The 15,711-nt window shown below is 42.8% G+C and overlaps 1 protein-coding gene across 3 annotated transcripts in view; it reads left to right on the top strand.

Annotated features, from left to right (window-relative positions):
• LOC115164348 (clathrin heavy chain 1) overlaps positions 1-15,711 on the top strand; it is a 40,182-nt gene that overhangs the window by 6,193 nt on the left and 18,278 nt on the right. For all 3 annotated transcript variants that reach the window (XM_029716741.1, XM_029716740.1, XM_029716742.1), the window contains exon 2: positions 13,628-13,835. In XM_029716741.1, the coding sequence (XP_029572601.1) occupies positions 13,628-13,835 (208 nt within the window). The remainder of the gene's footprint in view (positions 1-13,627; positions 13,836-15,711) is intronic.

Below are 15,711 nucleotides of genomic sequence, written 5' to 3'. Positions count from 1 at the left end.
CCAGCAAACCACATCAGGGCAGGAAGGGGAAGTGAGGGGATCATGATCATCGGGCCCAGCAGAGCACCTCTGGCAGGAGAGCTGCTGCCTGGAACTGCTCTGTCTAATGTCTGGAGTACTGTCAGTCAGGCATATTGTTGCATACCACATACACACACACACACACCACAGTCTCAGCTGAAACAATGCACCTAACTGGAATGAGCCGTCCTAAAACTGTAGTCTGTTATTGTCAGCCTATATTGTTATGACTATAGCAACAGTGGTGATACTGAAGATGGCTAACATTACATTAAACTGACAGCTATGGTTTTACTGTCATACAGTAGTCAATCTTTAACTCGTGGTACAGCTGCTTACCGTTTTATAGCAAAGGGTTTGGAGTCCGTAAGGGGGGGGGTTACATAAACATAATTAAAACCAGAGGAATATAGCGAACACATCTGAGCTGTGTTCCTAGTTAACACAATACACACAATACTAGAGTACAGTCGTGGCCACAAGTTTTCAGAATGACACAAATATTAATTTTCACAAAGTCTGCTGCCTCAGTGTCTTTAGATATTTTTGTCAGATGTTACTATGGAATACTGAAGTATAATTACAAGCATTTCATAAGCGTCAAAGGCTTTTATTGACAATTACATGAAGTTGATGCAAAGAGTCAATATTTGCGGTGTTGACCCTTCTTTTTCAAGACCTCTGCAATCCGCCCTGGCATGCTGTCAATTAACTTCTGGGCCACATCCTGACTGAAGGCAGCCCATTCTTGCATAATCAATGCTTGAAGTTTGTCAGAATTTGTGGGTTTTTGTTTGTCCACCCGCCTCTTGAGGATTGACCACAAGTTCTCAATGGGATTAAGATCTGGGGAGTTTCCTGGCCATAGACACAAAATATCAATGTTTTGTTCCCCGAGCCACTTAGTTATCACTTTTGCCTTATGGCAAGGTGCTCCATCATGGTGGAAAAGGCATTGTTCGTCACCAAACTGTTCCTGGATGGTTGGGAGAAGTTTCTCTCGGAGGATGTGTTGGTACCGTTCTTTATGGCTGTGTTCTTAGGCAAAATTGTGAGTGAACCCACTCCCTTGACTGAGAAGCAACCCCACACATGAATGGTCTCAGGATGCTTTACTGTTGGCATGACACAGGACTGATGGTAGCGCTCACCTTGTCTTCTCCGGACAAGCTTTTTTTCCCGGATGCCCCAAACAATCGGAAAGGGGATTCATCAGAGAAAATGACTTTACCCCAGTTCTCAGCAGTCCAATCCCTGTACCTTTTGCAGAATATCAGTCTGTCCCTGATGTTTTTCCTGAAGATAAGTGGCTTCTTTGCTACCCTTCTTGACACCAGGCCATCCTCCAAAAGTCTTCGCCTCACTGTGCGTGCAGATGCACTCACACCTGCCTGCTGCCATTCCTGAGCAAGCTCTGTACTGGTGGTGCCCCGATCCCGCAGCTAAATCAACTTTAGGAGACGGTCCTGGCGCTTGCTGGACTTTCTTGGATGCCCTGAAGCCTTTTTCACAACAATTGAACCGCTCTCCTTGAAGTTCTTGATGATCCGATAAATGGTTGATTTAGGTGCAATCTTACTGGCAGCAATATCCTTGCCTGTGAAGCCCTTTTTGTGCAAAGCAATGATGACTGCACGTGTTTCCTTGCAGGTAACCATGGTTGACAGAGGAAGAACAATGATTCCAAGCACCACCCTCCTTTTGAAGCTTCCAGTCTGTTATTCGAACTCAATCAGCATGACGGAGTGATCTCCAGCCTTGTCCTCGTCAACACTCACACCTGTGTTAACGAGAGATTCACTGACATGATGTCAGCTGGTCCTTTTGTGGCAGGGCTGAAATGCAGTGGAAATGTTTTTGGGGGATTCAGTTCATTTGCATGGCAAAGAGGGACTTTGCAATTAATTGCAATTCATCTGATCATTCTTCATAACATTCTGGAGTATATGCAAATTGCCATCATATAAACTGAGGCAGCAGACTGTGAAAATTAATATTTGTGTCATTCTCAACTTTTGGCCACGACTGTACATACACATGCAGGTAGGCCTGCTGCCTCAGAGAGGATATTTTATTTACATTTACATTTTATTTTTAACTGCATTGTTCCGAAAGGGCTCGTAAGTAAGCATTTCAAGGTAAAGTCTACACTTGTTGTATTCTGCGCATGTGACAAATAAATTAGATTTAGGCTAAACAAACAGCGATGGATTACACTCATAACCATGGTCCGCACCGAAAGTGAGGTTGTAACACAAATGTCCATGGAGGAGTGGTGTGTGTGACTGTGTGTTGGTCAGTTCTTCAATCCCTGTATGGACCTAACATCCCCACAAGGAAAATGCTCCCTCTTTAGGACATTTCCCACGTCCCCATGTGGACAAATGCTATTTTAAGCTTAGGGTTTAGCGTTAGGGTTACAATTAGGGTTAGGGTAAGGGTTTTGGGATAAGGTTAGGGGTGAAATAGGATTTTGAATGGAAATATATTTTAGGTCCCCACAAGGATAGAAGAACAAAACGTGTGTGTGCAGGTGCACTCACTGGGCTGTGGAAACTGAGTGTGTGTCAAGACACCGGGGGTGTTTCTCAATTTGCATACTACCGTGCTCTGAGCACGCAAACCGGAGCATACAATGGTCAGAGTATGTGGAACGGAGCACGGAGGGCACTTCTTGGGTGCATACTTTGTTTTTGTTCTCCTTTCGACGCATGCATCGACGCAAGCTTCAACTTCAAATATTTACAGGATTGTTGACGTAATGTGACGCCTAGACGCCACCGTGTAAAAACGATGGAAAATGTTATTGAAATCAATGGTGGCTGTTTTGCAGTTGAAGCGAGAAAATAAACTCAGACTTCCGAATGAAATGTTGCCCGTTCACATCTCCATATGTTGCCTGACTACAATCCATTTATCATGATACGTTAATAAATACATACTGTGCTAATTCTGACATGTTTACCTGCCTACAATACCCACTGTCGTGTGGGTAGATCGCATGACCATAGTAAGTCCAATAGTGCTAACTGGCTATCTAGCTACCCACAAAGAATTGACAGCTAGTCATCTACCTTGCATAACATTAGTTTTAGGTTGTTTTTGCCCGTTTAAACCAGCTGGCTAGCTAGATGATAACTATTGACTTATAGCTAGCTGATAATTATTAAGTAAAATGGTTTGCTTTGTGTATGTCTAGTTTAGTCTCTTGCCATTATCCTGGCTGGAAGAAGGTTCAGTGAATGGGGCGATACAGCGTGAGGTAATACAGTAAATGGAGTGCGAGTGCTTCTCAAATGTAATGTTTTATGCGTTCTCCACGCTCTCGTCCTCACAAGAACGTACTAATAAGAACGTCCTCGGAGAATACACTCGGAGCATAAGAGTGTGGAGCACTGTAGTATGCATATTGAGAAACACCCTGGGTTGTGGTTGCGAGTGATTTAGTCTGGAATGTTCTATACAGGAACGGGGGTGCTTCCGGTGACTCAGCCACCCCACCCTAACCCAGGCCTCAAACAAGCACTGTATTCCAGGAATTCTTGAATACAGCACCCCCCTCCCCAATTCCCCCAGATTACTGGTTACCTCTTTCTTTACGTCTCTATCCCCCTCTATCCTCCCTCCTCCAGAGAAATTTCTGGCAGCCAGTGGAGATATCTCCTCTTTTGGCCTCTCCTCTCTGATGTTATCGTCTGATTTGATGCTCCATCCTAACCCCTGACCCCCTCACAGAGCCGGGTGAGGCCCAGTGGAGACCTAGAGACACGAGTCGGTTTGTGTTTTTCCACCACCATGGTTAAGGAATAGGGAGGGCAAGGTGATCCTAGATCTGTGCCTAAGGTCAAGAACAACTTGACCTGGAATTTAGCCAGTATCACTGAATACTAGTACTGAAAATGGTTGAAAACCTTCAGGTGGTATGTTGTGGTTGTAACCAACCATGTTCAGTATTCACTGATATTGGCTATATCTTCAGATCAAGAGGCTTCTTCTCATTAGGACAATGATATGCTCAATGATGGAGATAATCTACTACTGAGAATCAGTGGAGATCTGTCTCTCTGAAAATGATGACCTGCTGGGAGAGAAGATCACATCACATTCTAGATCAGACCTGTGTCCCAGTTGGCACCATATTCCCTATGTTAGTGCACTACTTTTGACCAGGGCCCTGGGCCCTTCACACTCTAATGAATAGGGTGCCATTTGGGAGGCACACTAGAGATCAGGGCACATTCTCAGCCTACTCCGGGAAGCCCCTGTGAACCCACTAGCAGAGGTCTGTGCTGAATCAACCATGTAAACATGCTGCTGTTTACATGGTATTTACTTAGAAATAACGTGACATGGTAATTACACAATAATTACATAGTTATTAGTGTTCGGCATCTGAGATTCTCTGAAACAAGCACCACTATGTACAGTTTTGTATTTCGTAGTGTTGGGTTATTTGAATGAAATAAGCAGCAGAAACTACTTCTGCATGTCATGGTATAATGCCTCAGTAAAAGCTAAATGAATAGCAGCTGTCATTGAATATAAAGCTTTCCAGAGTCAGCCTAATATCCTGTTGTTGTCTGTCTGCCTGCCGTATGCTACTGTATGCCCACACTGTTTCCATGGGCTGACTGTGATGGGTGCCACCACCGCCTAACCTTTTTGGAAACGACATTTAAGAATATCCTCCTCAGAAAATTGGACCAGAACGGGAGTTCTTTTAATAGAGGGAGTGATTTTGGTACCAACTGTTTTCCCCACCTTTAGGCAAATGTCAGCAACTGGTGCCTTTGTTTTTTCCTATAATTTTTTTCATGGAGGGACGACTCCAGCAAATCCCACTGCTTCTATGGGTGTTTGTGTTTTCCACAAGCACATGTAGTACGAATTTTTGTTTGCCTAAAAAGCTCCATTTTGGTGACCTGTGGTACAGTCTAACGCTAGATTATATTTTCATCCAGCAACTATCAGGAAATAAAACTGATCAAACGTTCACACTTTTACAGTGTTAGTTTCATCAGTTATTGTACAATATGATATAAAACAGGAAAAACATAATTTTGACTACACTGGGCCTTTAAAGAATCATGTAACAATTTGAGCTTCTACTTTTAAAAATCCACCTTTCCAGATACAAGTCTCTCACTGTTGCCGCTTGCTATAGACCATCTTCTGCCCCCAGCTGTGCCCTGGACATCTCCAGCTGTCCCCCATCTATCTTCAGAGCTCGTGCTGCTAGGTGACCTAAACTGGGTCATGCTTAATACCCCGGCCATCCTACAATCTAAGCTTGATGCCCTCAATCTCACACATTCTCAATGAACCTACCAGGTACAACCCCAAATCTGTAAACATGGGCACCCTCATAGATATCATCCTAACCAACCTGCCCTCCAAATACACCTCTGCTGTCTTCAACCAGGATCTCAACGATCACTGCCTCATTGCCTGCATCCGTAATGGGTCTGCAGTCAAACGACCACCCCTCATCACTGTCAAACGCTCCCTAAAACACTTCAGCGAGCAGGCCTTTTTAATCGACCTGGCCCGGGTATCCTGGAAGGATATTGACCTCATTCAGTCAGTAGAGGATGCATGGTTATTCTTTAAAAGGGCTTTCCTCACCATCTTAAATAAGCATGCCTCATTCAAACAATGTAGAACCAGGAACAGATATAGCCCTTGGTTCACTCCAGACCTGACTGCCCTTGACCAGCACAAAAACATCCTGTGGCGTACGGCATTAGAATCGAATAGCCCTCAAGATATGCAACTTTTCAAGGAAGTTAAGAACCAATATACACAGGCAGTTTCAAAAAGCTAGCCTTTGCTTTCCTAACAGAAATTTGCATCCTGTAGCACAAACTCCAAAAAGAGCACCTCCTCCCAGCTGCCCACTGCACTGAGGCTAGGAAACACTGTCACCACCGATAAATCCACGATAATTGAGAATTTCAATAAGCATTTTTCTACAGCTGGCCATGCTTTCCACCTGGCTACCCCTACCCCGGTCAACAGCCCTGCACTCCCCACAGCAACTTGCCCAAGCCTCCCCTATTTGTCCTTCACCCAAATCCAGATAGGATTTGCAAAATCTGGACCCCTAAAAATCAGACAGGCTAGACAATCTGGACCCTCTCTTTCTAAAATTATTCACCGAAATTGTTGCAACCCCTATTACTAGCCTGTTCAACCTCTTTCGTATCATCTGAGATCCCCAAAGATTGGAAAGCTGCCGTGGACATCCCCCTCTTCAAAGGGGGAGACACTTTAGACCCAAACTGCTACAGACCTATATCTATCCTACCCTGCCTTTCTAAGGTCTTCGAAAGCCAAGTTAACAAACAGATCACCGACCATTTCGAATCCCACCGTACCTTGTCCGCTATGCAATCTGGTTTCCGAGCTGGTCATGGGTGCACCTCAGCCATGCTCAAGGTCCTAAATGATATCCTAACCACCATCGATAAGAGACAATACTGTGCAGCTGTGGCCAAGGCTTTCGACTCTGTCAATCACCACATTCTTATTGGCAGACTCAACAGCCTTGGTTTCTCAAATGACTGCCTCGCCTGGTTCACCAACTACTACTCAGACAGAGTTCAGTGTGTCAAAACGGAGGGCCTGTTGTCCGGACCTCTGGCAGTCTCTACGGGGGTGCCACAGAGTTCAATTCTCGGGCCGACTCTTTTCTCTGCATACATCAATGATGTCGCTCTTGCTGCTGGTGATTCTCTGATCCACCTCTACGCAGACGACATCATTCTGTATACTTCTGGCCCTTCTTTAGACACTGTTAACCTCTTACATCTAGACTTCCGCTAGCGGAACACCACTCCAATATCCAATGATAAGGCGTGGCGAGAAATACAAACTCCTCGAAAATCCGAAAACTTCAATTTTTCAAACATATGACTATTTTACACCATTTTAAAGACAAGACTCTCCTTTATCTAACCACACTGTCCGATTTCAAAAAGGCTTTACAACGAAAGCAAAACATTAGATTGTCAGCAGAGTACCCAGCCAGAAATAATCAGACACCCATTTTTCAAGCTAGCATATAATGTCACAAAAACCAAAACCACAGCTAAATGCAGCACTAACCTTTGATGATCTTCATCCGATGACACTCCTAGGACATTATGTTATACAATACATGCATGTCTCAATCAAGTACATATTTATATCAAAAACCAGCTTTTTACATTAGCATGTGACGTTCAGAACTAGCATTCCCACCGAACACTTCCGGTGAATTTACTAAATTACTCACGATAAACGTTCACAAAAAACATAATTATTTTAAGAATTATAGATACAGAACTCCTTTATGCAATCGCGGTGTCCGATTTTTAAAATAGCTTTTCGGTGAAAGCACATTTTGCAATATTCTGAGTAGATAGCTCGCCATCACGGGCTAGCTAATTTGACACCCACCAAGTTTGGTACTCACCAAACTCAGATTTACTATAAGAAAAATTGGATTACCTTTGCTGTTCTTCGTCAGAATGCACTCCCAGGACTTCTACTTCAATAACAAATGTTGGTTTGGTTCCAAATAATCCATAGTTATATCCAAATAGCGGCGTTTTGTTCGTGCGTTCAAGACACTATCCGAAGGGTGACGCGCGGACGCGTATCATGACAAAAAAATTCAAAATATTCCATTACCGTACTTCGAAGCATGTCAAACGCTGTTTAAAATACATTTTTATGCGATTTTTCTCGTAAAAAAGCGATAATATTCCGACCGGGAGACGTCCTTTCCGTTCAAAGACTCAAAATCTAAAATGGACTCTTCATGTGCACGCGCGCACCCGTCTCATTGTTCTCAGATCGACCACTTACCAAATACGCTACTGTTTTTCAGCCAGTAACTGCAGAGTCATCATTCAACGTTCTGGAGCCTTCTGAGAGCCTATAGAAAGTGTCACGTTACAGCAGAGATCCTTTGTTTGGATAGAGATGACAAAGAAGGCCAAGAAATGGTCTGACGGTACTTCCTGTACAGAATCTTCTCAGGTTTTGGCCTGCCATTTGAGTTTTGTTATACTCACAGACACCATTCAAACAGTTTTAGAAACTTTGGAGTGTTTTCTATCCAAAGCTACTAATTATATGCATATTCTAGTTTCTGGGCAGGAGTAATAACCAGATTAAATCTGGTACGTTTTTTATCCGGACGTGAAAATACTGCCCCCTATCCATAACAAGTTAACTAACCTCCAGACGAGCTTCAATGCCATACAACTCTCCTTCCGTGGCCTCCAACTGCTCTTCAATGCAAGTTAATTTAAATGCATGCTCTTCAACCGATCGCTGCCCACACATGCCCACCCGTCCAGCATCACAACTCTGGACTGTTCTGACTTAGAATATGTGGACAACTACAAATACCTAGGTGTCTGGTTAGACTGTAAACTCTCCTTCCAGACTCACATTAAGTATCTCCAATCCAAAATTAAATCTAGAATCGGCTTCCTATTTCGCAACAAAGCATCCTTCACTCATGCGGCAAACATACCCTCATAAAACTGAATATCCTACCGATCCTTGATTCATTTACAAAATAGCCTCCAACACTACTCAGCAAATTGGATGCCATCTATCACAGTGCCATCCGTTTTGTCACCAAAGCTCCATACACTACCCACCACTGCGACCTGTATGCTCTCGTTGGCAGGCCCTCGCTTTATATTCGTTGCCAAACCCACTGGCTCCAGGTCATCTATAAGTCTTTGCTAGGTAAAGTCCCGCCTTATCTCAGCTCACTGGTCACCATAGCGGCACCCACCCGTAGCACGCGCTCCAGCAGGTATATTTCACTGGTCACCCCCAAAGCCAATTCCTCCTTTGGCCGCTTTTCCTTCCAGTTCTCTGCTGCCAATGACTGGAACGAACTGCAAAAACACTGAAGCTGGAGACTCATATCTCCCTCAATAACTTTAAGCACCAGCTGTCAGTGCAGCTCAATGATCACTGCACCTGTACATAGCCCATCTGTAAATAGCCCACTACCTCATCCCCATACTGTTATTTATTTTATTTATTTTTCTCCTTTGCACCCCAGTATCTCTACTTGCACACTCATCTTATGCACATCTATCACTCCAGTGTTTAATTGCTATATTGTAATTATTTCGCCACAATGGCCTAATTTAATGCCTTACCTCCATTATCCTACGTAATTTGCACACACTGTATACAGACTTTTTCTATTGTATTATTGACTGTATGTTTGTTTATTCCATGTGTAACTCTGTGTTGTTTGTGTCACACTGCTTTGCTTTATCTTGGCCAGGTCGCAGTTGTAAATGAGAACTTGTTCTCAACTAGCCTACCTGGTTAAATAAAGGTGAAATAAATAAAAAAAGGTCTGCTGGCTTCCACAGGCTTCAAGCTTCCTTCTCAGCTATCCACAATACAGCTATGATTGAAGAATGAAGCAGGTGTTAAACATTGGCTTTGCTACACAGAAAGCAGCAGTTGACTACTTCATTGTCAACACTTTGAATTAAATCAGTAGACCGATATCAATATCTTTGAAAATACCATGTACTGTAAGTATCATTAGCTTTTAAAACAAGTAAATCTGTTTTATTTTATCATATTTTGTACCAGAGTGAGGCTATCTCTCCACTAGTCTAACTATTGTTCCTGTAGTGAAGAGGGTTCACCATCTTCATCGACTGTTTTCATAATTTATCCGCAGATAATCGCCAAAAAGCCTACCAGTATGAACATTTGGGGGCCAAATGAACAGCTCTTGTACTGATGCAATTCGGTAGGCTACTGACAGGGTTGGTTAGGTTGCAATTCGGTAGTCTACTGACAGGGTTGGGTAGGTTACTTTCTAAATGTAATCCGTTACAGATACTAATTACCTGACCAAATTTGTAACAACGTTACTTTTGGATTACCCAAACTAATGTAATCTGATTACATTCAGTTACTTTTTGAGTACTTTCCCCTTAATAGTCAATTAGAAGAAGACAAAAATGTATGTTGCAAGTTGAACAGAATCTATTGTAGGATAAATCAATGTTAAAGTTTACATAGCTGGCCATATATGGATGTTTGATTTTACTTTGTTGGTTATGTAGGCTTCTTCTAACTAAACCATTGCTTTCTACTACATATAATAACACAATTTAAATTATATATTTCCATTAAAAAACAACGTTTATCAGAATTCCAGTCATTCTAATAAATGTTATACCCCTTGATCTTCAAGAATATGACTTGGAAATATGGAAGTATAGATTAGCCAAATTGTTTTACCTGAGCATAACACCAAAACTAAGGACGTATTAGCCAGCCCTACTCTGTTGTTTATGATTTTGTTGTCATGGAGGACTGATTCGGCTCATTGATTCGAGTTGAACAATAAATGCTGTGCTCATGGAATGGCATGCTTTGAGCACTACTGAAAAGTGCTATTTACATGTGAAAAATGAATTCTGCATTTGCTATAGGCCTATTGTTTCACTTTTTGTTGGTGACACTGATATCTTGATAATATGCAGCTGTTTAAATGGCAAATCCACAGATGAAACAATAACAAAACGGACCTCTGTTTTGGTAAACTGTTTTGGTAAAAAGCTAAAGGAATGGACATGGAGAAATGTAACCAATCTCAGATTAATAGACCGAGCTATGGATGGACTGACCATCCATGATATCAACATTATTGTTTTAACCATGTTATGAGGCTATACAGTGTTTGTTTACATTGACCATTTTTTACAAACATTGGAGAAAAACAAGCTTATATTTTGAGTTCTCATAGAGTGACAGTTGAACTAAACTCATGAGGCATTTATAAGTTATATTCTTCAAGAATCAATGGATATATATATCCAAGTCCAAAAATGGATGTAGCAACTACAGATTGCCCCTTTTACGTCGATCAAGTGTGTGAGTTTTGAGCATGTGTCCATTAGGCCTTTGGATATTTTATTTAGATTGAGAAATAAAAGCCCCACTTTTATTCCACAGGCTGGGATCCGCACTCTGCAGCTGTTGCAAGAGCACATTTTTCACTGCCTGTCCACTGGTTAAAAAAACAATGATTGATAGGCAACCTAAACTTCTTGTCCGGATCGATACCATGGATATAGAACTACGTTGTATGATTTTATGAATGGCCAGGATATATGAGATCGACTTTATTCAGTCAGTTCGACACCTTTTATGAACTAGTCAAGCTTGCTGTTCGTCAATCAAAGCTCAGTAAATAACAGCAGCATTTTTACTGGCCCTGACATGGTGGAATGCTTTTTCTCTATATTCAGCTATTAATATAACATAATAATAATAAAATGTAGTTATTACACGTATTGAAAAGCTGTGCAATAATAAATTGCAAAAAAGAAAGAAAATTACATCATAAGGTTTTGAAGTGTCTGCCCTAATTCTAGGAGATATAAGAAAGTTCAGTAAATATATTTTTGGGGACACATATTTAAGTCCAGTGACTGAGAAGACTGCCCTTTCTACATTAGAGTCATTAGTTTGTAGCCCAAACTGTTCGGATGCTACAGACAGAAGTTGGCACATCAGCGTTACCGACTTCAGGCGAGTCCTGTAGGGCTTGTGGGGGGCGTAGAGCAAATCGGAGTACGGCATCGTGTAGGCCAAGCCGTTCGGATGCTACAGATGTTTTTGTGAGAAGACTGATTTTCGGCATGTCTCATGGTCTGAGACACGGCTGTAGCTCGGCCACCTTCCACCACAGATGCGGAAGGCATATATATATATATATATATGAGAGAGAGAGAGCTTAAACTGACGGATTTAGATAGAGATGATTGTATTATGTCACTTACAGTGGGGGGGGAAAGTATTTGATCCCCTGCTGATTTTGTATGTTTGCCCACTGATAAAGAAAGGATCAGTCTATAATTTTAATGGTAGGTTTATTTGAACAGTGAGAGACAGAATAACAACAAAAATATCCAGAAAAACGCATGTCAAAAATGTTATAAATTGATTTGCATTTTAATGAGGGAAATAAGTATTTGACCCCCTCTCAATCAGAAAGATTTCTGGCTCCCAGGTGTCTTTTTATACTGGTAACGAGCTGAGATTAGGAGCACACTCTTAAAGGGAGTGCTCCTAACCACAGCTTGTTACCTGTATAAAAGACACCTGTCCACAGAGCAATCAATCAATCAGATTCCAAACTCTCCACCATGGCCAAGACCAAAGAGCTCTCCAAGGATGTCAGGGACAAGATTGTAGACCTACAAAAGGCTGGAATGGGCTACAAGACCAACGCCAAGCAGCTTGGTGAGAAGGTGACAACAGTTGGTACGATTATTCGCAAATGGAAGAAACACAAAAGAACTGTCAATCTCCCTCGGCCTGGGGCTCTATGCAAGATCTCACCTCGTGGGGTTTCAATGATCATGAGAACGGTGAGGAATCAGTCCAGAACTACACGGGAGGATCTTGTCAATGATCTCAAGGCAGCTGGGACCATAGTCACCAAGAAAACAATTGCTAACACACTACACCGTGAAGGACTGAAATCCTGCAGCGCCCGCAAGGTCCCCCTGCTCAAGAATACATATACATGCCCGTCTGAAGTTTGCCAATGAACATCTGAATGATTCAGAGGACAACTGGTGAAAGCGTTGTGGTCAGATGAGACCAAATCAACTCAACTCGCCGTGTTTGGAGGAGGAGGAACGCTGCCTATGACCCCAAGAACACCATCTCCACTGTCAAACATGGAGGTGGAAACATTATGCTTTGGGGGTGTTTTTCTGCTAAGGGGACAGGACAACTTCACCGCATCAAAGGGACGATGGACGGGGCCATGTACCGTCAAATCTTGGGTGAGAACATCCTTCCCTCAGCCAGGGCATTGAAAATAGGTCGTGGATGGGTATTCCAGCATGATAATGACCCAAAACACACGGCCAAGGCAACAAAGGAGTGGCTCAAGAAGAAGCACATTAAGGTCCTGGAGTGGCCTAGCCAGTCTCCAGACCTTAATCCCATAGAAAATCTGTGGAGGGAGCTGAAGGTTCGAGTTGCCAAACGTCAGCCTCGAAACCTTAATGACTTGGAGAAGATCTGCAAAGAGGAGTGGGACAAAATCACATCCTGAGATGTGTGCAAACCTGGTGGCCAACTACAAGAAACGTCTGACCTCTGTGATTGCCAACAAGGGTTTTGCCACCAAGTACTAAGTCATGTTTTGCAGAGGGGTCAAATACTTATTTCCCTCATTAAAATGCAAATCATTTTATAACATTTTTGACATGCGTTTTTCTGGATTTTTTGTTGTTGTTATTCTGTCTCTCACTGTTCAAATAAACCTACCACTAAAATTATAGACTGATAATTTCTTTGTAAGTGGGCAAACCGTACAAAATCAGCAGGGGATCAAATACTTTTTTCCCCCCACTGTAGATTGATGCACGGGTGCACAAGCATTTCGCTACACTCGCATTAACATCTGCTAATCATGTGTATGTGACCAATAACATTTGATTTGATGTGAGCAATAATGGCACACCTTTCAACTATGCCAAAAGAGGTCAAATTATACCCAATCCATTGAAACGGCTGTGTGTGTTGCGGTGTGTTTCAGCTGCAGAACCTGGGGGTGAACCCGGCTAACATTGGTTTCAGCTACCTGACCATGGAGTCTGACAAGTTCATCTGCATCCGGGAGAAGGTGGGCGAGCAGAACCAGGTGGTGATCATAGACATGGCCGACCCCAATAACCCCAGCAGACGTCCCATCTCTGCTGACAGTGCCATCATGAACCCTGCCAGCAAGGTCATCGCCCTCAAAGGTAGGGTACCACCACGACCTTACGCTCGCCTCCCAAGTGGCACCCAATTCGCCCATGTAGCACACAACTTATGACCAGGGCCCATAGGGCACTATGTAGGGAATAGGGTGCCATTTGGGAGTCACATTATGACCCCGCTCCCTGACCGACCCTCCCTGGGCTCCTTATTCGACCAGTGTAATAACAACCAAAACGCTCTGTTACAATGCACTCACTACGTAGTTTCTTGTTAATCCAATGTTGCTGCTATGGTAATTGCAGCATTACTACAGTACACCGCAATATGAGCAGCCTATTTCTTCATTTGTTCCTGAAAAGTTCCCTAAAAACAGTAGATGCGTGTCTGCTTTAGCGTGCGTAGTATTCACACAGGATTGCTGTTTATGTAACTCCAGCGTTAACATAGCTGTCAAAAGAAGTGTTGGGTGTATCTGTTATAATGCACTATTTCCTCCCATGCTATAAATACCAGAAGTCAGTGCACTCAGACATATTGCCTGAAGTGTACTAAATTGGTCATGTAAGTTGATTTTCCGCCACTGCTTCTAGCCCTTAGAGCCCCAAGCGCTTTAGCCTTCATGTCTGTATCGGTTTGCCTTACTTCTGATGCTTTCTCTTCAGGCTTTGCACAACTCTCTACCTCTCTCTCCCCCTCGTTTTTTCTTTGACTGACTCTTTGCTTTCTTCCCCTTGCTTTCTGTCATCTATCAGAGGGTGAGTGTTTCTCTCTCTCCCTCTCCCTCTCTCGCCGTGAAGTCTGCCTATCTCTCCTTCTTCATCTCTCTCTTCCTCTTTTTCTCGGACTGACTCATGGCTTTCTTTCCCTTGCTTTCTGTCTTGTCACCTCTCAGACGGTGAGTGTCTGTCTGTCTGTCTGCCTGTCCGTCCGTCCGTCTGTCCGTGGTGTCTTTGGTCATCATGTCCCTTCTCATAAAAGCTTCACCGCCTTCTTAACCCACTGAACTCATGTATTCTGGTTACTTCTGACAAGTAACCGGATCAATGAGACTGTTTTGTGGACAGAGGAGCATTTGATTCTGTACATTTGAATCCACACATTGTGACTGTCCCACATGGTAACCCCCCCACACCCCCTGACTGTGACCTCTCAAGATTTAGAACTTTTCAGTTTGTCAGTTTCCCCAAAACAGCCCCTCCCCCACACACACACCCCCTCACATACTTTTATGAGAACCATACACATGTTAGCATGACCTGTTGTATGCTGGTAGACTGTGTGTGGTATGCATCATCAGACATCATACACACTGGAAGGTGTGTGTGCGTGTGTGTGTGTGTGTGTGTGTGTTAGGGCTGGGCGGTAAACCATAAAACACAGTATAACGGTATTCGTTCACGGATTGGTTTGGATTTTATTTGTTACATGAAATAATTCAGTAATGACTCAAAAGAATTAGGGCAATCATCTGTTTTTATCGCCAGTGAGAAACTAACAGCTGAGAAGAGAACTGCTAGCTAACTTGCAAGCACAACATGTCAACAACAATCATCTGACTACCCCTAGTGGCGAAAGTAAGAACTGCAATTGAAGCCGAAAATGCAGTCAGAGGAGAATTATTGTTTTGTCAAGGATGTTTTGTTGTTGTTGGGAATAGCGATATACTAAGACAATGGCAACTTGACATGGTGTGTAAGTGATGGCAAATGAAGAAATGGATTACAATGCTGGAATTGAACAAATAACTATGCAAATAGAAACAATGGGTCGAGTACCAGCGTTAGAGGCTACAAAGAGGATTTTGATTCTTATGCAATATTCTACAAAGAGAACTACCTTACTGTCAGTTTTAACCTTTATTTTTGGCTGAAGTTTGGTTGAAACAATTAGAATGGGGAAAGCCCATTAAAACCATAT

Source organism: Salmo trutta, chromosome 27 (assembly GCF_901001165.1).
Source record: "Salmo trutta chromosome 27, fSalTru1.1, whole genome shotgun sequence".
NCBI classification, from domain to species: domain Eukaryota; kingdom Metazoa; phylum Chordata; class Actinopteri; order Salmoniformes; family Salmonidae; genus Salmo; species Salmo trutta.
Note: the sequence above shows the minus strand (reverse complement) of the source record. Positions and strands in the feature narration are given on the sequence as shown.